The sequence below is a fragment of the Microtus pennsylvanicus genome, chromosome 7, assembly GCF_037038515.1.
Source record: "Microtus pennsylvanicus isolate mMicPen1 chromosome 7, mMicPen1.hap1, whole genome shotgun sequence".
In the NCBI taxonomy this organism is placed as follows: Eukaryota; Metazoa; Chordata; class Mammalia; order Rodentia; family Cricetidae; genus Microtus; species Microtus pennsylvanicus.
This window is the reverse complement of record NC_134585.1, coordinates 110,750,825-110,776,921: the sequence shown is the minus strand read 5'-3', so window position 1 is coordinate 110,776,921 and position 26,097 is coordinate 110,750,825. Positions and strand designations below refer to the sequence as shown.

At 43.0% G+C, this 26,097-nt stretch overlaps 1 protein-coding gene and 1 pseudogene across 5 annotated transcripts in view; one reads left to right on the top strand and one right to left on the bottom strand.

Moving 5' to 3' along the window:
* Positions 1-1,916: 1,916 nt before the first annotated feature.
* Positions 1,917-26,097, top strand: part of Ptpn22 (protein tyrosine phosphatase non-receptor type 22) — a 56,353-nt gene continuing 32,172 nt past the window's right edge. For 2 of the 5 annotated variants that reach the window (XR_012911405.1, XM_075981737.1), the window contains exons 1-9: positions 4,251-4,487; positions 20,032-20,140; positions 20,397-20,473; positions 20,594-20,689; positions 21,092-21,130; positions 22,255-22,326; positions 22,428-22,487; positions 23,107-23,249; positions 23,782-23,848. Coding sequence is in view for 4 of the 5 variants with exons in the window: in XM_075981737.1 (XP_075837852.1) it covers positions 4,401-4,487; positions 20,032-20,140; positions 20,397-20,473; positions 20,594-20,689; positions 21,092-21,130; positions 22,255-22,326; positions 22,428-22,487; positions 23,107-23,249; positions 23,782-23,848 (750 nt within the window). In the remaining variant the exon portion in view is untranslated. Of the gene's footprint in view, positions 2,052-3,383; positions 3,557-4,249; positions 4,488-20,031; positions 20,141-20,396; positions 20,474-20,593; positions 20,690-21,091; positions 21,131-22,254; positions 22,327-22,427; positions 22,488-23,106; positions 23,250-23,781; positions 23,849-26,097 lie in introns of those variants that run through there. The other 3 variants (XM_075981735.1, XM_075981736.1, XM_075981734.1) reach the window with 3 other exon arrangements.
* On the bottom strand, positions 12,349-12,637 carry LOC142853883 (large ribosomal subunit protein eL37-like; annotated as a pseudogene).

Here is a 26,097-nt window from a genome sequence, read left to right as displayed (position 1 = left end):
GCCACTGTGGAAATCAACATGGAGGTTTATTTTAAAGGATTAAAAATAGAATGTGTCTATGACCCAGCTATACTGCTCCTGGGCATATCCCCAGAAGACTGGATATCCTGCCACCCAGATAACTGTACACACATGTTTAATGCTGCTGTATCCACAAGAGCGAGGAAATGAAACCAACCTAGATGCCTATCAGCTGATGAGTGGGTAGTGAAAACGTAGTACATCTACACTATGTAGTTTTATTCAATTGCAAAGAAAAATGAAATTGTGACATCTGCGGGGAAATGGCACTGGAAAACACTATTAAGCGAAGTAGTTCAAACTCTAAAAGCAAATATCACATGCTCTCTCTCCTATGCAGACCCCAGCTTTTGGCTATCATGTATGTGGGAACAAGTGTGTAGAGTTCAGGGAACTAGACAGGAGTCACAAGAGGGGAGAAAAGCGTCTCTGGGGAGTGGGGAGGAGCAGAAGCCGTGAGTGAGAATATCAGGGGTGGGAATACTTAAGCAGGGACTGGGAAGGATAGGGATAGGGGAGGGAGGGGAGAAGAGAACCAACAATAGTGATAGTGTAAGCTCTAGAGAGGTGGCTCAGCAGTTAGGGGCAATGATTGTTCTTCCAGAGGATTCAGGTTCAATTCCCTGCACCTACATCCATCTCACAACCATCCGTGATTCTTGTTCCAGGAGATCCAATGCCATCTCTGGCCTCTTTGGCTACCAGGCATGCGTACAGACTTATACATGCAGGCAAAACATCCATGTACGTAAAATTAAATGAAATATTTTTAACACAAGCAAAATTATTTATTTATTTTTATTTAGTTAGTTATTTGTTTTCTTTTTTTGAAACACAATTTTACTGTGTAGACTAAGGTAGCCTCAAACTCACAGAGATCTGTCTGCCTCTGTCTCCTGAGTGTTGGGCGTAAAAGCACACATCATCATATTTCAAAAATAAACATTTTAGGAAACTAACAATGTATGAAAAAGCCATAAGGAACTCAAATAATAAAATGATTTGAACAGAGAAAACTACCTAGATGAATAAAGCTGTCCCTAGAAACCATAGGTTATAAAATGAAAATTCCAATGCCATGCCAGAGGTAGCTACCCCCTATGAGCTGTTGGACAGGAAGGTCTCTGACCTTTAACACACACACACACACACACACACACACACACACACACACACACACACACACACCAAGCAGCTGCCACTGCTGCTGGTTTTCCACCAGAATTAAGACCTCGTCGCCAAACATGCTACACACTTTGGTTGCAGGACATACTCAAATCAGGCTGGTAGTAAAAAGCTTCCTTCCTGTTGGCTGAATCTCGTCGTGCTGAGCGGCGCTCTGCAGGCTGCTGGGGGAGGATTGCCATCAGTGTTATTCTTTAGCTGTGGACACTGCATGCAGCAATACCTACTGGCCGGGCAGTATGAGCCCACAGAAACAATAACAGCATGTCTGTTAAACGGGTAACCCAGCAGCTTTCTCTTTGGACTTGATGCCCTCGCCTTATGAGTGATACTGTAACTCTGGTTACAAGTTCTGGCTGGGGAGGTCACGGCCCTTGTAAGGCACCTACTGCTGTGGTTTGCCTAAAGGGACGTGATGTACCCATCTAATTGCCTTCTATGCCCACATAGACTTTGTGCCCATAGACTAGTGATGCTTTCAGTTTTGGTCAGAGAACTTTCTGCAGAGACAACTGGCCAAAGTACCGAGAATAAACAACTGTTGAGTGCTGAGCAGTAAATGGGACATCTACATCACCATTCGCCAGCCTACTGCAAACCCTCCGGAAACATCACCAAAGGGGCAGAAAGAATATAGGAGCCCCGTAGACACGGGGTTGAGGAGGTGTGGAGTGCTGGTTTCTGAGTGGGACTTGGGTGCTGTACTCTTGAACACATAGATGCTGTATTACTTGCACAGGATTGAGTATGCCAGCACTCTGTCCCACGTGGCCCCAACCTGAAGATTTATCCGCAGTTAACAGTTGATGGGGAAGAGAGACGTTTTCTTCCATATGCAGACCCTGGTAAGCTACGAGGGCTCCTGTAAACAGCCCAAAGAAACTCACTGGGATTAAAAACATAAAAAAAAAAAAAGACATAAAGTGGAAGTTGGGGGACAGTTGGGGAGAGGAAAGGGGTTAGGAGTGAGAGGGGACAAGAAAGGACAACAGGGTGGATGGGCAGAGAATGTGATCAGAATCCATTAAGTACAATATGAAAATGTCATAATATAATCTGTATACGTATGACTAATATATAATAATAAACACACTTTAAAAAGATCTCTTCCTCCCTTTTCATGGTCCTCTTTCTATTTTCATGAGGGACACACACACACACACAGATTTAAACCTAAATTTTCATTTGAGAAAAAATAATACTTGTCTTTTTGTGTCTGGCTTAAATTTCATACAGTTCTGTAATTTTAATTTATAGTTAACTTGGAATTTTAAAAGCATTTTATTTTATTCCTTAGACAGGGCTTGGTATGCGGTTCAGATAGTCCTGGGACTCGCAGTGATTCTCCTGTCTTAGCTTCCTGAGTGCTGGTGTGCCAAGCATATACTTACGCCCTGAAGAATTTTGTGTTCTTTTTAAAAAGAAAATTTCCGCAAATTTTGTATGTTTTAAAATAGTCAAATATTGCGTTATTTACAGTAGCGAGAAATTTCCTTTTAATGCCAGATGAGGATTATCTGGGAGATATTGCAATATCCTCAGGAACTATTGCTCAAGAAAAATGGTTCATTTTAATTTATGTGAACTACAACTGAAATTCCTTTATCTGGAATATTAACTTCAAGTTGCCTACCAAGGGCTCAACCGAGAGAATACAGTATGTTTTGTGTGCAAGCATCATGATTTTTCTGAAGGGGGTTTGACTAATGCAGAACCAGAAAGGACTGCCGGTGTCTCCAACTGAGGAAGTCCAACCTGCACCTTTCCCAGTTTCCATACTTGAGACTAATTTTGTAACATACTCTTTGCTGAACTTCCTCCTTTAGAGATGATATATTTGTTTGGGGCTGTTTTCACACTGAGTTAGACCTTGGGTGGATTCGTACCCATTGAAGAGAGAATTTATGCAAACGGAGAATGAGGAAGCTTTAGCAGCCTGCCTGCCAAGGCACAGGGGCCGGGAGTACGGGATGGCTTCCTGAAACAGGATCTTTTCCAAGACCACGGCTGTAGGATAAAAATGTCAAAATGACTTCATGGGAATCCGTTCTTTAGGTTCACTCTCTCTCTTTCTCTCTCCTCTTCTCTTTCCTTCTCTTCTCTTCTCTTCTCTTCTCTTCTCTTCTCTTCTCTTCTCTTCTCTTCTCTTCTCTTCTCTTCTCTCTCTCTATCTTCAGTTTTTGAGGGAGAGAGAGGTCTTGCTTTGTTGCCCAGGTGTCTCAGACTCCCAGACTCACTGATCCTCCAGCTACCTGGATGACACTCCTAAGTAGTGAGGACTCCAGATTGCGCTGCCACGCTCAAGTCTCCTGAGACTTTCTGACCTAGAATCTGTATTACTCTCAGCAAGGTAAATTTTAGTTTTAGTTCCTTTTTGTTCCTTGACTATTTCCTAACAGTGCATTCTGGGGATATTGTGCCTACTGCCTTCCTGGGCTTCTTATCCTGTATAGAGCGGTGTTCCTCGTGTTTATGTTCCGAACCCAAACAAGGACCAAAGCTATTACAGGTTTGCAGAGGTACAGAGACCAACACTTCCCTTAATGGGGGCCAGTGTTTCCCCAGCCCTGGAGGAGACTGCCTGTCAGAGGCAGTTGACTTTGCTTCCTCTAAAAGAAAATGTGATGTTTGCATGGGAGGCTTGACAGGTTTGGAACCAAACTGCCTGCTCTGGCTTTGGGGAGAACAGTCCAGGTAGAAGACAGGTAACTCTAGTGTCTGTCTCCTTTCCTGCAGAGGGGTGACGGGTGTCACCCAGGCCTTTCTGCTCACGGGGAACATGGAAAGGGTGAACTCACCCTTACCTTATAGAGCCATGTTTCTGCCTTTTCTCTGGGAAGCAGCAAGAGAGGGGGCTGCTGTTTGAAGGTGGCAGAGTGGAACAGTCTCTGAGCTAAGCAGACCACAGTTTAAGGTTCTGGTTAGCCTCTTGTTTGTTACATTTGAACTGTAGCCAAGTTTCTTTGTTGAGAAAGGAAGGCACTAGGGCCCTGGAGGGAGATGAGGGCTTTGTTGTGTGACCACAGAAGCTTGTTTCGCACTAATTTCCTCTAGGGCTTGTGATGAAGTCAGTAAACCACAGCCTCCAGCGTGCTGTGCTCAGGCGGTGGCAGCAGCTTCTTGGTGGTGTCTTGGCCATGACACACATTTGACATGCCCTCCCTTAATTCTCTCACAGACTCTTGCTCTGCGGTATGGACCAAAGAGAAATTCTGCAGCGGTTACTGAATGAGGCCCAGAAAAAGAAAAATAACAGTGAGGAATTTGCCAATGAATTTCTGGTGAGTTCTGTGATGGTTTTTTTTTTTTAAAGAGGAGTTAGATACACCGTTTAACGGTCTGCTGTGTCTAACCTGCCGAAGCTGAATTGCTGTAGGGACAAAGTGAACATCAGAGCTTGGAGTAGAAGGGGTGGGTGGGTGAAGACAAGCTAAAAACATAACGTCTTTGACTTTTATTATAGCTGTGGGTTCAGCGTTTTTCCAGGTATGTTGGTTTTAATGTTGTGTTTGCTAGTTCTTTTGAGTTTATCAATCCTGTAGAAGGTCTAAACAGATGTATGAATACTAACACTTTTCGAGCATCTGGAGAAAGCATTTGAGTTATAATTTATGCTTCAAATTACTAATCTTAACTGATACCAAAAAGAAAGAGACTAAGAGGAACTTTCCATGTAGTGTGGTATTTTTAGACTCCCGTCTAGAATACCATTTGGATGACAGGTTTTTGAAGACCACCAAAACTACCATTTGCCACCTTTTTCTCCTTTCCCTTTGTTAAGGACAAGTTGGTTACTAGAACAAGTGGTTTCCTTTTTTGGCGCTCACTGGATTTCTTTAACTTCTATTATTTGGAGAAGTGAACTGGTTAGAATGGGAAATAGAGACACGTGAGGGACGTGGAGTGCGGGGCAGCCTGGGAGCAGGTGGACCTGGTTATCCCGAAGGCAGTGAGTTCCCTCAAGGGGAGCTGTTGCTGCCAACCCAGTGAAAGCTGGGCGGCTCCATGGGGGAGCGCGGGACCCGATAGACCTGACATGTTTCTGACTTTCTGTTTTGCTTGCTTTTGGTTGTATCACTATGTAGTTCCAGTGGCCTGGAACTGTCTGTGTAGATCAGGCTTGGCCTTGAACTCACAGACATCCTCCTGCCTCTGCCTCCTGATGGCTGGGGTCAAAGGCGCATGCACCACCACACCAACCTGATGAGTTTCGAAATGCTTCCAGTTGGTCACACATTTTATGTAGTTTATCTAAGGATGTTAAACCGTAGCCCTTCAGCTTTGAAAAAAATGAAGAAAATCTTTATTTTCTAACTTACAAAATGAGGAAAATAATATATTTCTCATCTACTCTCATTGAATTATTGTGATAGTACAATAATTAAGTGAACAAGGGACTGTGAAGGTGCCTAGAGTCCTAGTTACTTGGAAGGCTGAGATGAGTTGAATTGTGAGTTCAAGGCTAGCCCATGCAACTTAGAGGGACTGTGTCTCAAAAAAGATATCATTCAGTAATATTTATTGAGCACCTACTGTATACTAACTTTTTTTCTTCACCCTAGGATACAGTAGTGAACAGAATATCTTTGCCTTCCAGAGCTAGTATTCTAGGACCAGATATTAGATGAGAAAACACTCTATGACGTTTTTATTGAATGGGTTTCATGATTAGGTATCACTGTAGGCTAGCATATAGCAGCTCAACTTTGATGCTAACATATTATACCAGCTCAACTTTCATATGGTCATGGTGTCATGAAAATGTATTCTTTCTGCCACAAGTCCTCAGGGTAGATTTGCCACAGGGTAGAGTTGCCCATATGTCTGCTTAGACAGCTGGTTGCCTTTGACTGTTGTTCTTGAATCAATTTACGAAGATATAGAGGGAAAAATGTGAGCTGGGTGGCAGCGCCAGCCTCTGTTTTACTTTGGTTGTATTTTTCAAAACAGCAGATTGTTTCTCTGTATTTTAACCCATTGTAGAGATTGCCATAATCTTTCACCAAATCATGGCAGCCACCTCCTGACTGTTTTCTTTGCTTCTAAAGGCCTTGTCCCACTTTTAGCTAATTTTCTTAGACAAGGTCTCACTACGTAGCCTTAGCTGCCTAGAACTCATTCTATAAACCAGACTAGCGATGAACTCAAAGATCCACCTACCTTTGCCTCTGAGTGCTGAGATTAAAGGCGTGCGCCACCATGCCTGGCCCCAAGTAGTCTCCTAATGATATGAACCTGATTATATTTTCCTCGGCTTAAGAACTTTATACAGCTTATATTTTTTTTTAGCTGCTTGTAATTTTGAACTATCATATATATTTAGAAAACTACATAAAAAGTGTGGATTTAGTGAAAAGGAGCCATTGCCAATGCAGTCACCACCTAGATCAAGAACTATAGTACCGTCAAACTCCAAAAGACTCCCCCCCTTCCCCGGCAGACCTCTCCACCCACCCTACCCCACTCAAGGGCAAATCACTGTCCTGGCTTTATAGTCATCATTTCCTTGCTCTTTTTGCTCCTGATTTTTAAGAGCCTTGTTTTGGGGTGGTGATTAAGTGGAACCTCACTGTTCACTGACTCATGACCTCCAGTGGAAAAACAAGAGCTTCACCCTCAGCCCCACCTAAAGGCTCAAATGAGACACCAGAAAAATAGCATTGGGAGGGGAGGCATTGGGAAGTGGCCCAGCTTGGCCCAGGGAAATGCTGCCATCAAATGGGAGGTTTTCCACTTGACTGCTGCCCACAGTCCATCTTAAGCTCTTGATGGTTCCTCAGGACTTGTGTTTCTGAGATTTCAGAACCAATTCTGTGACATGAAGCTGCTGCTAACTAGCCTGGTGGCATCAATCAAACGGCATACAGACTTCTGTGCAGCGACCCCTCCGAAACAGAAACCGAAGAAACGAAACCTAGTCCCATGGCTCAGATTTCAGTCCTGACTTCTATTTTGTTGGGGTTTTTAAATTACTATTATTGCTGCTTTACTTTGTAGCCCTGGCTGGCCTGGAACGCACTATGTAGACCAGGCTTGGCCCCAAACTCCCAGCGATTGGCCTGCCTCTGCCTCCTTTGTGATGGGATTAAAGGTGTATGCCACCAAGCACACTCTCCTCTTTTAAAGAAAGATTTATATTTTATGTGTATGAATGTTGTTTTGCCTGCACGCATATAAGCAGTTTGGTGCCTGCCCAGTGCCTGTGGAGGCCGGAAGAGAGGATTGGATTCCTTGGAACTGGAGTTACTGGGGGTTGTGAACGACTGTGTGGGCACCTAGAACTGAATCTTGGTCCTCAGCAATAACAGTAAAGCCCTCTTCACTGCTGAGCCATCTTTCCAGATCCTTCTCTCTTTTTACGTTTAAAGAAATAACATGGTGTGTGTGTGTGTGGTCACACACAAGCATGTACCACGGCGAGAGTGTGAAAGTTAGCGAACAACTTGGGAGCGTTCTCTTCTTCCACCATGTGGGTCCTGGGGACTGAACTCAGTCATCAGGCTTGGCTCCAGATGGCCTTATGTATGAGCTATCTCGCTGACCTTGGTCCTAGCTTCTGCTTTGGTCAGGTATAAGGGTACAATGTTCATAGCTGACGTGGCAGACCTGCTGTGATAGCAGCTGAAAGTGCCACACTGCTTATGTCCTTTCCTAGTGCCAGGACTAACCACATGCAGTATCCTTTCAGCGCATGCTGTGTGCTTCCTCTTGTCTTCCCCGTTCCTGCGGTCCTCTTAACCTGGCTAGATCCAAGGCTTGCTTAGATTTCCATTTGATGATCATGTCCTAGACAAGCTTCTTTTGTATTCTCTCTCTTCTCCTCTTTCTCTTCCTCCTCTCATGATGGTGAAGGCTGAACCCAGAGTCCGACACATATTGGGTAAGTGCTCTAGCATCGAGCTATGTCTTCAGCCATGAGAAAACTTCCTCTTTTTAAAAATTATTTAAAATGCATTTTAATAGATATTTTCCCTACATGTCTGTCTGTGCACCAGGTGCATCCTGGTGCCCATGGGAACCAGTGTTGGGCTCTATTACACTCTAATAGAGTGTATCTCCCGGGCCTGGAATGACAGACGGTTGTAAGCTGCCACAGTGGGTGCTGGGATTCAAACCTGGGTCCTCTAGAAGATCAGCCAATGCTCTCAACTGCTGAGCTATCTCTCCAGTCTCAAGGGCCCTTCTTGATCTACCTAAATAGATCAAATCATCTGTGATAGGTTCTTGTTAATATGATCTATACTTTTTATAGCACTGACCACAATTCCAATTTTAAACTTTGTGTGATTACTGCTTCCTTATCAGATTGAAACCTCACGAAGGCAATGTTCATACCTCATTCTGATAGTATTGGTTCCCTCCATGATTTCTACAATATTTAACAGTTTCAAAAAATGACATACAGTTCCAAACTGGCACAATGGCTCAGGAGGTAAAGGCACCTGCTGACCATCCTGACGACCTATGTTGGATCCCTGGAACCTACGTTGTAGAAAGACAGAACTGACTCCTGCAAGTTGCCCTCTGACCTCTATGCACATGCCATGGCACACACACCCTGCCCCCTATTGAATAAACAAGTAAATAAATGTAATTTAGAAAAGTTTAAAGATCACGGTTCAGCTATCAACTTAGCAAGAGAGTGCCTGCCTAGCACACTCAAGGCCCCTAGTTCAAGTCCCCAGCATCACACACCCACAAAACAATCATATGACTCACAGTCATCGAACTAAAATTTCAAACGTGCTGTCTAATATCACAACCTGTGCCCTTTGCTCTCAACTCCTGCATCCAGTGATCCACTGGCCTTAATGATTTAAGTTTTTGAGAGCTCTAAAGGGTAACATCTAGACAATAAATGCTTTCCACATGGCACCGACTTCATAGTTAGTAATAAAGAAGGCATATGTGTTCTTCAGATCAAGAAACGGGATTGCTGGGGCTAGAGACGTGGCTCAGGTGGTCCAATGGCTGCTTAGCAGACAGGAAGCCCTAGGTTTAATACCTAGGACCACACAAAGAAATAGGCTCGGTGGTATAAACCTGTATTTCCTGCATTTGGGGGGGTAGAGGAGGAAGGAGTTCAAGCTTATTTTCAGCCTGGTCTATGAGAGACCCTGTCTGAATGGACAGACACACTCACACACAAATGCCCACTGCACAGAAAGCCTCTGGATGCTCTTCTAAATAATCACACCCTGACACACCCCCCCCCCCCCGCAGAAAATAGAAGCCAACACTCTCTGAATACATTTTGGGCTTTCTGCATTGCTTTACGTATTCCACTAAATAATAGGTTTTTTTTTTTTTTTTTGGTTTTTCAAGACAGGGTTTCTCTGTAGCTTTGTTGCCTGTCCCGGAACTAGCTCTTGTAGACCAGGCTGGCCTCAAACTCCCAGAGATCCGCCTGCCTCTGCCTCCCGAGTGCTGGGATTAAAGGCGTGCGCCACCACCGCCCGGCTAAACAATAGTTTTTAAACTGTATGTAGATGAAAGTCTGTCAGATGTCTTGTGTCTTATGGAAAAGCTTATCAGTTTTGTGCATGTGTAGTCACTGTTGTGATTTCTGTCAAGGCTCCGTAGATGCAATTCTTGCTGCGGTCATAGAGAGAGTGTTGAGAGTTGTCGAGCAGCCTCTGGGTGTTCTAGCTTGCTTTCCCGGCACCATGATAAAACACTGACCAAAACCAGCTTGGAGAGGAAAGTTTAATCTAGCTTAAACTTCCATGTTACAATCCAGCTTTCAGGGAAGGCAGGTTAGGAACTCAAAGCAGGAACTGAAGCAGAGGCCAGGGAGGAATGCGGCTTCCTCTCTTGCCCTTATGGTGTCCTCAGCCTGCTTTGCTAACACAACCCAAGACCACCTGCCCAGGGTGGCACTGCCTTCATTGCAGTGGGCCCTCCCACGCCAGACATTAATAAAATAATATAATAATAATAATGCCCTTCAGACTTGCCTACAGGTCAGTCCGATGGAGGTGTTTTCTCAGTCAGGGCTTCCTCTTCCCAAATGACTTTAGCTCGTATTGAGTTCATGAAAACCAAACAACACAGCTGGTGCTCCCATGTTTGAATCACTACAGAGCAAATTGTAGCTTTGCTGGTCTCCAAAGAAGTTTTATTTTTCTTTTACCCTAGCTTGCCCTTCTTTTCTTTCTTCTTCCTTCCTTCCTTCCTTCCTTATTTATTTATTTATTTTATTTATTTAAATTTTGAGACAGGGTATCACTAAGTTGCCCAGGCAGACATTGCAATCCTCCTGCCTCAGATCCCCCGCCCCAGGAAAGTAGCGGAATCACAGGCTTGCGCATCCTGACCTGGCTGTGAGTCTGTCTTTATTACACACACAGATTGACAAATCCAGGACCTCGCCCTTTCTAAGCAAAGGTGCTACCACTCAGGTGCTCAGCTACATCAGAGCCTAGTCATTCTCTGTATAATGCAGGCTTTGAAAATGTGTATTTACAGTAATGATGCTAAGCAAGTGGTCATGGGCACAGGACCCCTTGCACAGCAAGTGCTCGAGCGTTTGTTGAATTGAAACAACTCGTGAGCATGAGCCTGTCACATGAGCATACCAATGAGCCTTTACTGAAGTAAATTGTTGCATTTATCAACTTTCAGGGTTGTTATGGTTGGGTTGTTTTCCCCCACCAGCAGCAGAATAAACGTATTTATCTCTGAAGCTGGTTTCTCCTAACTCCATCTCCAGCCATTTGCTTAGGAACATCTAGTCTCGTGTCTTCAGTTGTTCCCAGGATAGTTTTGACATACCTCTTGCCATTTTCTCATATCTTCGTTCATACCTATTTTAAACTTCTTGGTTTATTAGTTCCAGTTTGACTGTCGCCTACTCAGTTGCTCCCTTAGCCAGTGCAATGGAACACCCTCGCCTGTCTTGTTCCCAATGACTGTGTCTACTCAGGGCCAGCCGCATCATCCGTTCCTATTGCTAATAGCCCTGTCCGCGGACTGCAGAGGTCTAAGCTCTGACTCCATTCCTTGGTACTCATGCTTTCTCGGTTGCAATCTTGGTAAACCATCTGCATTCACAAGGCATCAAGAAGCAACCTTGCAGAGCTCTAGAGACAGACAAACTCTGGTTCCATTCTCCCCTTAGTAGACAAGGACCAAGTCTCTCTCTCTCTCCCTCTCTTTCTCTCTCTCTCCAAAATACAACATCTGCTATGCCTTCTGTATGCTGGCTTCTTAAATTTGGGTCATGTAGCTGAACTGAGTCATAAAAAATTTGGCAAGAACAGATTTTTGAACTCCAAACAGCCAACATTTGATTCAGATTCAAGTACATACCGGCATTGCACGGTGCCACTTTTCCCGCAGTCTCGGCTCTAAACGATTTACGGGCTCAGTTTGCCCCGACCCTGCAAGCGAGCCATGCAATACTAACAAACACGGCTGGAAATTCTCTGCTCTGATTTGACTCTTTCCAATGAACTGCATTTCATCTGTATATACATTTCAGTTGTGTGTACAACTATACACACAAGGTTTTCTGGGTTCTTAAAAACATGATGGTTTAAGTATGGAAAACAACAACTTAATATTTTCTACCATCGTTCCTCTGCCTATGTGTCAGATAAGTATATCTTTGGATTATTTCATGTTATAACATTTGTTTTAAAAATTGAGGTCTGAGTTGCTGATTGAGCTTCATTAAAAATATTCATTAATTCAATTTTGATTTGAGATTAGGATAGAATTTCCAAAATTTTCTGACATAACCCTGAATATACTTTCACCATTTTCACACTATCTACTTATGTGAAGTGGCTTTCTTGGATCTGCTAATTATAAATCAAAATATTTCTCAACTTTGAAAACATTGAAGTTGCTTTGTTCTGTGGTATCAAATACTCAGTCAAGATCTAAATCTTTACATGTGCATGTGTGTGTGTGTGCATGCGTGCGCACGCGTGTGTGTAGCAAATGTTGTGAGTATGTGGAGGTCAGAGGTAAACTTTCAGGAGATGGTTTTCTGCTTTTAGCATGTAGGAATCAAACTCAGGTTGCCAAATGGGCAGTAGGTGCTTTTACCCATCAAACCATCTTGCTGGCCCCAAAATTTATTTATTTTTTATTTTTTGGAAACAAGAACATTTATTTTATGACAGATTGAAATCCTCAAGATGAACTGGATGCTGAAACAGCTGCCCTCTTGGGTTTAGGGATTGTCCCTTTACGGAATCCATGTCTGAATCTTCGGTAGACAATTTTTAGGTGCCTCATCCGCCCAGTCCCGGTAGTGTCTCTTAGCCTTGGCACTCCCGTTATACTTTCCCTTGCGCTTGGCAGGGCAGCCGCATTTGCCGCAGGTAGACTTCTGAAGGTGGTAGGCCTTAGAGCCACAGCGGCGGCACAACATGTGCGTCTTGTTGCGACGCTTTCCAAAGGATGACGTTCCTTTTATCATCTTGCTTCTGCTGCCGAGGGCAAAGAGACCAGAAGACCCAAAATTTATTTTTTTTTAATGTAAAAATAAACCAGTACATACATCCCATTAGTATGAAAGGCTTGCTTTTCATCTTTAATAAATATTAAGATTTCTTTTGCTGAGTAGTACTGGGGAGGTTGGCAAGAACAAGTGCCTTCCAAAAGGCCTTAAAAGGGGAGCAGAGAAGAAAGTGACGCGTTTTCTGGCAATGATTGGCACGATGTGACGGCAGCAGCTATGTTCAGCAGTGGAGAAACACTGATCACAGGGACCCACATCCATATCTGCGGGCCCTGAGAGTCCTGTGTTGGAAGTGAGCCTTGCTGACCCACAGAACGATAAAGCTGCCTTTAGAAAGTCAGGCTAAGGCTGTTCAAGGAAAAAACCTTCCATAGCATGCATCTTACCCAGGAAGGAATATGATGAATGGCCAAAAAAAAAAAAAAAAAAAAGGGAGAACATAGCTGAGGTTCATGCCAATAGCAAGGTAGAACATGGCTGAGGTTCATGCCAATAGCAAGGCAGCCCGTGGTCGTTAGTTTCACCTCTTTCGTATTGGTTTTATTAAAACTTGCAACAACAAAATCTACACTCCGTGCTCTCAGGTCTGTCTGACCCGAAAGGAGATGATGGAAACCATGACCTGGGAGGCACAGACAAATTACCTGAAAGAAGTGGTTAACAAGGTGATTTCAGGCAGCATTGGGAGAGATGTAAGAAAGCTTGCCCATGTATCCTTTTCATGATGTCCTGGCTAGGAAAGAAAAATTGCAGGAGCCTAGGTGTGCACGGGAAACTCGCGGGGCTCTGTGGTGAAAGTGGCAGTTCAGGAAGGCCTCCTAGGGACAAGACAGCTTCTGAAAGCTCAAGAATTTGTTCAAAATTCAGGTTTTTCTTTACAAAATATGTTATATGCTTTATTACTATCTTTGGGCAACAAACAACCCTTTCACAAGGGTCACCTAGATCATCAAAAAACACAGTTATTTATACTATAGTTCATAACAGTAGCAAAATTATAGTTATGAAGTAGCAATGAAAATAATTTTTTTTAGTTAGGGGTCATCACAACATGAAGATCTGTACTAAAGGGTCACAATGTATGTATCAATGAATTTTAAAAATAAACTGATAATTGATTGTCAGTATTTGATTAGATGTCTAATTTTTTAATGTCTGTATATCTAGAGTCACATTAAAATCTCTCAGGTGAAAAGGGTTGTGGGTGGAAAGAGTTCAGCATGTTCTGTTCTGTAGCATCAGGTTTCAAGCCAAAGATACTACAGTCTTATGATTTCTGTTTTTTTTTTCTTTGTTTTCTCTTGGCAGTGACTTAATTTATTTACTAGCACTTGAGAAAAACATGTGCAAGATTGAGTCTTCTCTTCTTGACTCTGTGAGCTGGGGCTCCATTCTGTTCTCATTTCTTGAGACAGACTCGGCCTACAGAGAAAAGGAAGTCACCGTTAGCTCACAAGCACCCAGAGTCTACTTTCTACATTTTCCGCCCTATTTCAGGATCCGTAGGCTGATGGCTTCTTCATCTTATCCTCTGGCAGGCTCTCGCATCGAGTTCTCTTGAGGATGCCTCTTCAGGGGACTAGGAGCCCCTACTTTGACCCTCTGACATATTCTTTCTTCCCGAACCTTAACCCACGCCTGGTAGCCCTGCTTTTTACCCTGGACCTTTCCCCTCGTTTCTGTTGGAGTTTATCAGGTTTGGGGCCCTGTTGTGTTTGAGCCTGGGAGCTTCAGGGTTAGCAAGAAGAGAAGATTTGAAGCGAGGATTCGAGAGTGTTCTGACCACAGGTAGACGTCACAGGAAAAAATTAAAGTCTTTCACACTTCCTAAGTTAACAGTTCTGTAGGTATTTCCTGTGTCATGCTTAGGTGAGCGTCACCCTCTGTCATCAGTCAGATGACTCCAGGAGCAGCAAAAGAAAGAGTTTATTCTAAAGGGCACAGTGAAGATTAAACAAGCCTCGATACGCACATGCATAACCTTTGTCTGTGACAGCTTGCCCACAGAGTGTCCTTTAAAAAACAAAACCAAATAAAATTAGTACAACAAAGAGTACCGACTCTGGAAACTTCTAGAAAGACTTGTTTGGGGACTCTTTTTAGCAGTCAAAAACACCTATGGCAACATAAAAACCGATCTTTCTGAAGGAACGTAAGAGAAGAGAGAGATGAGGAGGGAGTGGAACCTCAGTGGAAGAGCTTGCGAGAGTTTTAAAACTGCGTGTATTTGGGGGAGGGGCGTGTGTGGAGGTGACAGCTCAACCTGCAGGAATCCCTTTTCTCCTCCATCGTGGAGATCCCAGAGATGAGATTCAGTATCAGGCTTGCCCATAGGTGGATTTGCCTGCCAATCAATTACACCAGCCCACCAACTTTGATGGTGTCTCAATATTTCAGGTGTCTGTGTCATGTTCTTAATTAAATTCTCAAGCTAGTTCATTAGCATATCATCTTAGTTTAAAAATATTCTGTTTAGCATCTCCTGCCCTCTCCGGCTCTGAAATCCATAGGAATTCACACGATGGTGCAAAACTGGCTCCAAGAACTGCCTGTGTTCCTGGTCTGGACCCAGTAGCTTTCCCGTGTCTTATCAAACCCAGAAATAAAAGAATAGTCACTGGAGCAATGCACACGGATGCGTGTGGAGAAAGAAACAAGGCCAGTCTGGATGCTCTATTTCAAATCCTTGGCTAGAAAGAGTGTATATTCTGATACACCAAGTTATTAGAATAATTTATTATGTTACCCTATTTGGAAAATATCACTTTAATTAAATTCTGTGTATTTGATAGTGGTGTTTTGAAATTTTAGCTCTCCACTTTCCCCCTTCTCATTGAAGACTGATGTAACCACCAAATAACCCTGAGCCAAATTTAATTTTTTTTTTTTTAAAAAAAAAAACAGGATCCCAATATAGCCTTGGCTGGTCTAGAACTCAGTATGTAGACTAAGCTGGCCTCGAACTCACAGAGACCCACCTGTTCTGCCTTCTGAGTGCCTCAATTAAAGGTATGAATCACTACATCTGACCCTGTGAGCCATTTCTGAAGCCTCATTGCTATGGAATAATCCTTCTGTACACTGTGACTATGTATTACTCTTGTTGGTTAATAAAGAAGCTGATTGGCCTAGAGCAAAGCAGAATAAAATTAGGTCAGACAACTAAATTGAGGATGCTGGAACGAAGGAGGCGGGATCAGGAAAACACTAACCAGCCATTGAGAAGGTAGGATGTGTAGAAGATGAGGCAACAAATTATGAGCCATGTGAAAAAGCATAGATAAGAAATATGGGTTAATTTAAGTATAAGAGTTAGCCAGTAATAAGCCTGAGCTACTTGGCCACACATTTATAATTAATATTAAACCTGGGTGTGTGTATTTGGGAGCAGGTGGTCAGGGCAAAAAAAATTCTGCCTACACCTCATGATAGATTTGGATAATTTGTTGGATCAAAATTTTATATTATCATACCTCTTTTCTATCTCTCTCCTCTATGTGTCATTGGTTTTGCTGCTTTAGGCAGTGGCTCTTCGTGTAGCCCTGGCTCACCTGAAATTTGCTTTGTAGAGCAGGCTGGCCTTGAATTTTCAGAGATCTCTTGCTTCTGCCTTCTCCTGAGTGCTGGGGTATGTCTGTTATATCTTTATTTTGAGTTCCCCTTTTCTCTTTCATTTTAAAATCACTTAACAAGTCTTCTCAAGTAAACTCCTGCACAAATTGTACATCTTTATTACTGACGTGCAAGTATTGTATGAAATATAAGCTACTAAGTAACAGTCATAACAGCCCTCTTGATATTTTGGGTTTTGTCGCTCTCACTTGAGATATGTTTCTTATTCCTTGTTTGTTCACTCTGCGTGTCAAAATAGACCACAGCCATGGTTGTAAAATGTAAAAGCAGTGTCGAGGATTCATAACATTTATGAACAACAAAAGGAACACCCTAGTTTCAAGAAGTCGTATTACACATGATGACACCAGTTTGTGAGATCTTGAAAGAATCTAGAAGTCATTTTTAGAGACTTAATTGAAAAGCTCTGGGAAATACAGTGAGCCTGAGTTCTAACTCACGGAACTCTTAGCTAAGCGGTTTGGAACTTATTTCCTAAGTGGTAAAAAGAATTTATTGAAGTTACTTTAAGCAGCATTGGAAAGATTAACAATGCATAAATTGAATTAATTGACATAATTATACCTAATACATTTGAATGAAGAAGAGCAATAGTATGACAATAAGGAGAAATTATAGGAGTTGGAAAGAGTCTAAACTAAGGTGTGTCTAATAGGTTTTCTATCCCTGTGATGATGCATCATGCAGTTAAGGGAGGAAACATTTGGTTTGACTCACAGCTCCACTCCACAGTTGCTTGGCCCCGTTGCCGTAGGCCTGTGGTGAGGTGGAACATAGTAACAGTGGGGGTGTAGTGGAGAAAAGCTGCTTACCTCATGGATCCCCAGAGACAAAGAGACATAGACCAACAGAAAGAGGATAGGAACAGACAGATCTTTCCAGAGCATGCCCCTGTGGCTTATTTCCTTCAGTTAAGTCCTCCCTTCCAGTAATACAGTCATATTCTGAATTCATCAAGGGCTTAATCCACTGATTAGGTCAGAACTCCCAGAATCCAATCATTTCCTCAAAGTCCATCAGCTGGTAAGCAAGACTTTTAGCGCATGAACCTTTTTTTTGGGGGGGGGAAGGGTACATCATATCCAAACCAGCAGGAAGGAAAGCTGAAGCAAGATCTCGCATGGGAAGAACCAGCTGAACCTGCTAACTGTATCTGAGCTGGGAATTGTGGGATGGGAGGACCCTAAAGTCCTTCTTAGTTTCCCAGAGTGGTATTGCTTGGAATAAAGATAGTTCCATCAGCATTCACAAGTTTAGTTTAGTTTCAAATGTACTGAGTCGGAGGATGCAATAAGATATGCATCAATATGAAAATATCTAGAACCTAGTTGTTAATTTGAAACTGAATCTTAATATAGAAATTTGAGACATATCCAAGTGATGCTGAAAATATAACAAAATGTTGGTAAATAAATTAGCAAACACTTATATGCCCTCTATAAGAGTATATGACTAGCTCGGAAGGGGGAGAGGGAACATATAAAGAGAAGAGTCGAGAGTGAAAGATTTGGATATTTCTTTTTTAGAAAGCGGAGAGCAGAGAACCAGTAAGAAATAAGGACAAGTGGGAATGTTGTGTCCTAGATAGGTTTACTATGGCTATGCTGAAACACCATAACCAAAAACAAGTTGGGGAGGAAAAGGTTTATTTGGCTTACACTTCCTCATGGTAGTCCATCACTGAAGGAAGTCAGGACAGGAACTCACACAGGACAGGAACCTGGAGGCGGAGACTGATGGAGAGGCCATGGATGGATGCTGCTTGCTGACTTGCTCAGTCTGCTTTCTTATAAAACCCAGGACCACCAGCCCAGGGATGGCAGCATCTATAGTGATCTAGACCCTCACCCATCAATCACTAATTAAGAAAATGCCATGCAACTGGAATTTGTGGACTCATTTTTTCAGTGGATGTTCCCTCTTTTAGATGGCTCTAGCTTGTGCCAAGTTGACATAAAACTAGCCAGCACAATGAGTCAAAGAAAGAACAGAAACAAGAATATGTACCTGGTGAGGGCCGAGGAAGGAAGACATTTCCAAAAGAAGCTAGAGAGAAAAGATCTAGTGACTGTGGAGGGTCTAGCGGCTAGGAGGTAACTAATCCCTCCTGTGTGACCAACTCTCTCTTAAGTAGTGTGAAAACAATGAAGATCATTTTAATTCACTAAGCGTTTCCATTCATTATTGAGGTGCTTCTTCCTGTTTTCTTTTACAAAATGGTTAGGTCTCACAAAGTCCAGACCTAGAACATATATTTTTCTTTTTTAAATTATAAAAGCAATAAATTTTCAGACTGCATAAATTCTAGACAAGAAGTCAAAGAGACACTATCATAAGTCAAAGAGACATTATCATATCTTATCATTTCTGACCTCACATTTGGTTTTATAGTGTTACACTAAAAAACAGTGAGAATAGGTTTAAGGAGTTACCATTCAAAGGACTCTTGTCCAAGCACATTAAGATAGCCCCTACCTATCTCAGACCATAGTCTACATAAAGAATATGATTCTGTTTAGATTATTACTTGCTAGAAGAATAGGCTTAAAGTTTGAATCATATAAAATGCTTCGGAATTAATATCTCTGAAATTTCGACAGTTGTAAACAGAGTGTAATTAATTAGCTTAAGTTCCATTTCTACTTAGAAAAAGTGATCTACAAGTTTAAAAAATATGAATGGAATTAATAATTTTCCTGTTGACATCAAATAGACCCTATAAAAAAAAGTAACTCATACTCTTGGTATCTGTTCCTTGGGTGGAGCACACATACAGCTCACTTTCAGAAGCTATTTGGTTTCTTGAATATTTAGCAGTTTCAGATCAAAGTCTTAACAGCCTGTGACTCAGCTGCAGCATGATCTTCTCACTTCTCCAAAGTCACTGGACTATGCCATCCTGGCTTCCTGTCCTGAAAGAAGCTAGACCCAGATGATGCTAAAAGGGTTGAGGCAGAATGTCTGAAAAGTGGAGGAGGACAGCTCTCTAGAGGTAGCTTCTTATCTCCCTCCGTGTGTGTGTGCACACACGCACGCACATACACATGCACACACACACGCACGCACATACACATGCACACACACAAGCGCACACATACACATGCACACACACACGCACGCACATACACATGCACACACACACGCACGCACATACACATGCACACACACACGCATGCACATGGGGATAGCCTGTATGTGGTGTACGTGTGCGTTTGGTTGTATGTGCAGACGTATGAAGGCCAGATGCAACCTCGGCTGTCTTTCTCAGGAGCCATCTACTTTGTCTTGCGAGACAAGGTCTCTCACTGGGATCTTGGGCTTGCCAATTAGGCTAAGATAACTGGCCAGTGAACCCCAGGAATCCACCTGCTTCTAACTCTCCAGCACTGGCATTACCAATTTGAGCCACTAGACCTGGCTTTTTAAAAATTTTTGTATTTATTTTTGAGACACGGTCTTTCTATGGTACCCTGGCTGGCATGGAATTCAGTATGTAGACCACTCCAGCCTTAAACTCACCAAGATCTGTCTGCCTAAGCCTCCCCAATACTAGGATTAAAGGCATGTGCCACCACTCCCAGCCCACACTTGACTTTAGGCTCTGGGAATCAAACTCAGGTTCTCTTACTTTCAAGGGAGTACTTACTTCACCAAATAAGCTGTTTTCCCAGGCCCCTTACCGCTTCCATTGGAAAATTATTCTTGGAATTGTATTACAGAAGCTGAAGAGGCAGTCTATCAAGTACAGGACCGACAAGACACACTCTACAACTGTGGCTCAGCGGCCCAAGAATATCAAGAAAAACAGATACAAGGATATTTTGCCCTGTAAGTTCCCTTTCTTCTTATAAACTTACACTTCTAATCTGAACCGCCTCTCCACTTTTTGACCAAGTACTTGTTCTTCATCTTGGAATATGGCACGGACAAATTAATTATACTATCTATGACGACAAAAGAACATTTAGCCATTCGATTTCTTGTTCACTTATCAAACGCTTTTAACAACCACCATTCTTGAGACCTGACTTATCGCCCGTTGTAGGACTTCTCAGTTACCCCATCCCTTTCTCTTGTGTCCTAGATGACCACAGCCTGGTCGAGCTGTCTCTGGTAACTTCCAGTGAGGATTCCAGCTATATCAATGCCAACTTTATTAAGGTGGGTGAAGAGGAAATAAAAACACTCCATGTTTTTCTGAGCACCTAAAACGGGGCGGGGAGAGGACTAGGGAGAAGATGCTGTCTGCCGTTACCTCACGTGATTTCTCTTCCCCTTCAGGGTGTCTATGGACCCAGGGCTTATATTGCCACCCAGGGTCCTTTACCTACAACTGTCCTGGACTTTTGGAGGATGATTTGGGAATACCGTGTCTTGGTGAGTGCAGAGTGGCTTCTGGTACTTGGGAGAGGGGGCAGGGTGCAGGACGTGACTGAGGCCTCCCAGCTGTTAAAAGCAGAGTCTTTCTTATACCTTGATGAAATTTCAGAGTGCAGGTATCTTATATCACTATTACAATGTATTCTCGTTCGAGGAAACGAAAGTCGATACCTTGACACGCTCTCTCGGTGACAAGAAATTTGTTGTGATGAACAGAGAACAGGGAAGTGGGGACAGAAGTAAGGAAGAGTAAGAACATCTCACAAGTCACTAGGGCTTTTGGGGTTAAAAAGCAAAGCCAACAGAAAAACAATGCTTACTACTTTCTGACGCTGGGACTCATGCGGGAAGGTGATCTCTAACCCTGTAGGTCACTAAGTTTCTGTTGCACGCTTTCAGGTCATTGTCATGGCGTGTATGGAGTTTGAGATGGGAAAGGTGAGTCACTCTTCAGTACTGGTGACGCAAAGGTAAAGGAAAGGGGCGTAGGGGGCAGTGGTGGTAGAACATCCTCTAAGTGTGCCTGGGTGGGGGGCAGTGGTGGTAGAGCTTCCTCTAAGTGTGTCTGCTGGGGGCTGTGGTGGTAGAGCTTCCTCTAAGTGTGTCTACTGGGGGCAGTGGTGGTAGAACATCCTCTAAGTGTGTCTGCTGGGGGCAGTGGTGGTAGAGCTTCCTCTAAGTGTGTCTGCTGGGGGCAGTGGTGGTAGAGCTTCCTCTAAGTGTGTCTGCTGGGGGCAGTGGTGGTAGAACATCCTCTAAGATGATGTAACTGCCCATTAGAGACGCACCCTGTGCTGCCCCAAACAACATCCCCGCCACAGGTAGCCAGTAAGCACTGCCAGGGATTGCACGGCTGAAGAACTCAATGGTTTTATTTTAATTGGTTGAAAACTGAAGCGAACTCTCACTTCAGCTGCTGAAAGCTTTATTTGGCTCTACGTGAAACTTTTTCAAACTTAAATTTCATTTGCTATAAATAACAATATTTCCAGTGAAAATTTAGCATTCTACTTATATATGTATAAAGTGAATATAGGACTTTAAAGTTTATAAAAAATAGCAAGGCAAGCACATATGTACTGTTGTATCTTGATTACACGTTAAATACTTTGGCCTATTGGGCTAAAATGCATTTCACCTATTTTCATTTTTAAATGTGGTATCAGAAAAATAACCCGAAGCGTGTGACTGGCTGTTCTGGTCTACCGTGGCCATTCTGAGATGGGGGTTGTAGTCACATCGAGGGAATTTGGCACTTGACTGGTGCAACTGTTTCAGTCAACAATTTCAGGGTTCTTGATATGCTGAAAATAGGCCAACAATCACTATTTCTACTTTTCCAGATTCCTAGGAAGTTTATAATTCAGGCATCCTTTAATATCTGTATTTTATCCTTTGGAGATTCCCAATCACATTGCTGGAGTTGAAGTCTAAGGGGGTTAGCTGTGCATAACCTAAGATGAAGGACACAGAGCCTCTTCTGGACCAGGGAGTGGGTTTCATCTTGCAGGAGAGATTATACTATATGGAGGGAAACCATTACCTTCTGTTTTATGCAACAGAAAAAGTGTGAGCGCTATTGGGCGGAGCCAGGAGAGACACAGCTGCAGTTTGGCCCTTTTTCTATATTCTGTGTGAGTATGATGCATTTCTTTTATGACTAAGCAAAGCCTCTAGGATCTACGTTTTAGAAAGCATGCCTTTGAAACTGCTAATAATTTAATCTTCTCCTTAGGAAGCTGAGAAAAAGAAATCTGATTATATAATCAGGACTCTGAAAGCCAAGTTCAATAATGTAAGTATAGAACAGGGATGGTAAAGTTGAGAGACTGCTGAGATGAGACGGGTAAACGTGTGTGTGTGTGTGTGTGTGTGTGTGTGTGTGTGTGTGTGACTCAGGCTGGATGTACAGTGATGGGGAGAGTTAGAGCCTTTGATGTCTTGATTAAGTCTTCGTATTCATAAGAGATTCTCCCCCAATCTGCTTCACACATAAAAGTGATATTGGTAGTCTGGCTAGAGGTAGTGTGAACAGTGGTTAGACATTGGGGACCAACACTACAGCTGATAATGCCTTAGACTCTACTCTGCCTTGCCAAAGGCAAGGGGACCCAATATACCAACATGTCTGTGCCCTATTTGAGACACGCTAATTTGAGGAAGATTTGGTTTGGACTATGTTTATATCTTCCTCCTCTTGTGTGGGCGAGGTTGTTAAGGATAAGACAATGGAAAACATTCTCATATTAATTTCAATTGTTTTCATAAGGCTTAAGAGCTATATATAAGAAAGCAGAATAAATTGCAAGAAAAAAAGATCTAGATGAAACTTTATCAGATTAACTTTTTGGTAGAGTGAGATGGAATCCTAACCTTGAATTCTCCTTTTATTCTGGCTGTTTTTTTAAAATTAGAAAACTAGAATTATTTACCAGTTTCATTATAAGAACTGGCCAGACCACGATGTGCCTTCATCTATAGACCCGATCCTTGAGCTCATCTGGGATATCCGTTGTTACCAAGAAGATGACTGTGTTCCCATCTGCGTTCATTGCAGGTGAGATGCCCTGGATGAACTTTCCACTGAGAACAAACAAAATGAGACTCTGGCTAGGGTGCAGTTCAAAGACAAAAAAGTCAATAGCTGAAGCAATGTAGTATAAACTAAACTGGTGCATTAAATTCACTTCTTTTCACATTTATTGTGTGCGTACATATCATCACAGCCTACATGAGGAGATCCAAACACAACTTTGGGGAGCTCCTTCCTTGGTTGTCTCCTTCCACTATACGGGTTCTGGGGATCAAACTCAGGTTATTAGGCAAAGGTAGCATGAGTCTTTACTCCCAAAATGAGACATTTTGCAGAACCTAAAATTTCTTTTAAAGTTATGAACAATGGTGCTGGGGACTCTTGTGAGAATATGCTAATACCCGCCTGAGGTCCACTGCGGCATGACAAACATGTCCTGGGACATGGCAGGACTTGAGAAGTTTCATTTTCTCCCTCCTCAAGTCGAGGAACTTCCCAGCTGTTGTCAGTTCCCTCTCTCCACAAGCGCACATGCTCCCGTGATCTTCTGTTTCAGCGCCGGCTGTGGAAGGACAGGTGTCATCTGTGCTATTGATTATACACGGATGTTGCTGAAGGACGGGGTGAGTTTCCCAGCAAGCACTTCCATGTTTCCTCCTGCACGCATCTCCCTCCTTTCAGGACATCTTCACAACTCATCTTGTCTTACGGAGTGGGCTATTTGTAAATCTACTCTGTTTTATGATTAAATTAATTCCTAAGTTGGTGATTCTTAAAGCATGGTCTCAGGGGAAGAGGATGTAGCCTAATAACAGTGGGCTTGTCTTATGACAGGAGGCCCTAGGTTTGATCTCCAATGCGACATCTCAGGGTCAGCATTACCTGAGAATTTGCTAGAAACATAAATTCTGGATTCCTGCCCCACTGATGAATCTGGAAAGTTTGGAGGGTGTGAGCCGACAAGCTCTCTGGGTAATCCTGAGAAACGCTAAAGTTTGGGAACTGCTGCCCTGGATTGTTTATCTCCCCTTTCTTTATCCAGGCTTTAGAAGACTCCTTCGGCTTATCGTGATCAAGCTTTGTGCTGTCGTCTAAAAATCAGTGTGTGTGTGTATGTGTGTGTGTGCGCGCGCACGCGTGTGTGTGTGCATGTGTGTGTGTGTGTGTGTGTGTGTATGCGCGCGCGTGTATGTGTGTGTATGTGTGTGTGTGCGCGCGCGCGCATGCGTGTGTGTGTGTGTTTGCATGGATATGTGCACAGGTTGCATATGTATGCACGTGGATGTGCAGATGGAGGACAGAGATTCATATCGGGGTCTCTCTTAATATTTGCCTTATTTTTTTGAGACATAGTCTCTACTGAATCTTAATTTTGATAGGCTGCCTAGCCAATGGGCTCCAGGGACCCACTTGTCTCCCTGCGCACTGGAATTTCAGACATGCCTGGCTTTTGTGCAGGGGCTGGGGATCTGAACTCAAGTCCTCATGCTAACATGGCCTGCCCTTTACCAACTGAATTATCTCTCCAGCACTAGGGAATTTTTTTTTCCAAGACAGAGTTTCACTGTGTAGCCCTGGCTGTCCTGGAACTTGCTTTGTAGACCAGGCTGCCTTCAAACTCAAGAGATCTGACTTAGCTGGGCAGTGGCAGTGCACACCTTTAATTCCAGCGCTCGGGAGGCAGAGGCAGATGGATCTCTGTGAGTTTGAGGCCAGCCTGGTCTACAGAGTGAGTTCCAGGACAGGAACCAAAGCTAAAGAGAAAACAAAACAAAACAAAAGCAGGGAGAGAGGGAAGGAGGGAGGGAGGGAGGGAGGGAGAGAGAGAGAGAGAGAGAGAGAGAGAGAGAGAGAGAGAGAGAGAGAGATCTGACTTCTGTCTCCTGAGTGCTAGGATTAAATATGTGCACCACCACACTTGGCCAATTAGAAAAAATTCAAACATTATGTCCATGGGTATTACACCTGCCTGTGTATATGCCTGGTGCCCACAGAGGCCAGAAGAAAGCATCAGATCCTTGGAACTATAGCTACAGACAGTTGTGAGCTGCCAAGTAGGTACTGGGAATGGAACCTGGGTTCTCTGGAAGAGCCAGTACTCTTAGCTGCTGAGTCATCTCGTCAGTCCCTAGAAGTCAGTGTTTATGTCTGTTTGGAACTGAAAAGTTTAAAATATGAGCTTTAGATTTTCTAACTTCTTTTATTTCATAAAACCTCAGATGACTTATCTATTTAGCCTTATTTTTGTGGTATTAGACTTTTTATCCATCATGTAAAATTGTTCAAAATCATATTAATCAGTCTTTTTCAGGCATAGCTGCTGAGTGGTTCTCAACCTGTGGGTCACAGGCCCTTTGGAGTCAAATGACCCTTTTACAGGGGTTGACCAAGAACATCAAAAAACACAGATATTTACATTATAATTCATAATAGCAGCAAAATTACAATTATGAAGTAGCAATGAAAATAATTTTATCTTTGGGGATCACTACAACATGAGGAATACCACAACATGTATTAAAAGGTCACAGTACTAGGAAGGTAGAGACCACTGTTCTAAACCAAGGTGAAAACTATAAGAAAGTATTGGCTTTCAAAATGCATTTTTGGGGCTGGAGGTAATGGCTCGGGGTAGTTCAGAGTACTTGCTTGATTCTCAGCAACCACATGTCAGTTCACGATCATCAGTAGCTCTAGGTCCAAGGGATCCAATGGCCTCTTCTGCACCCAAGTGGTGCATTTGTATGCAAGCACTCATGCGCAGAAAATAAAACCACATGTTTTGTAGTGCATTCTTGGGGCTAGGGATATTGTTCGTTGGTAGAGTGGTTGGATAATAATGTTTCACGGGTGATCTGTCTAACTGTGCAAA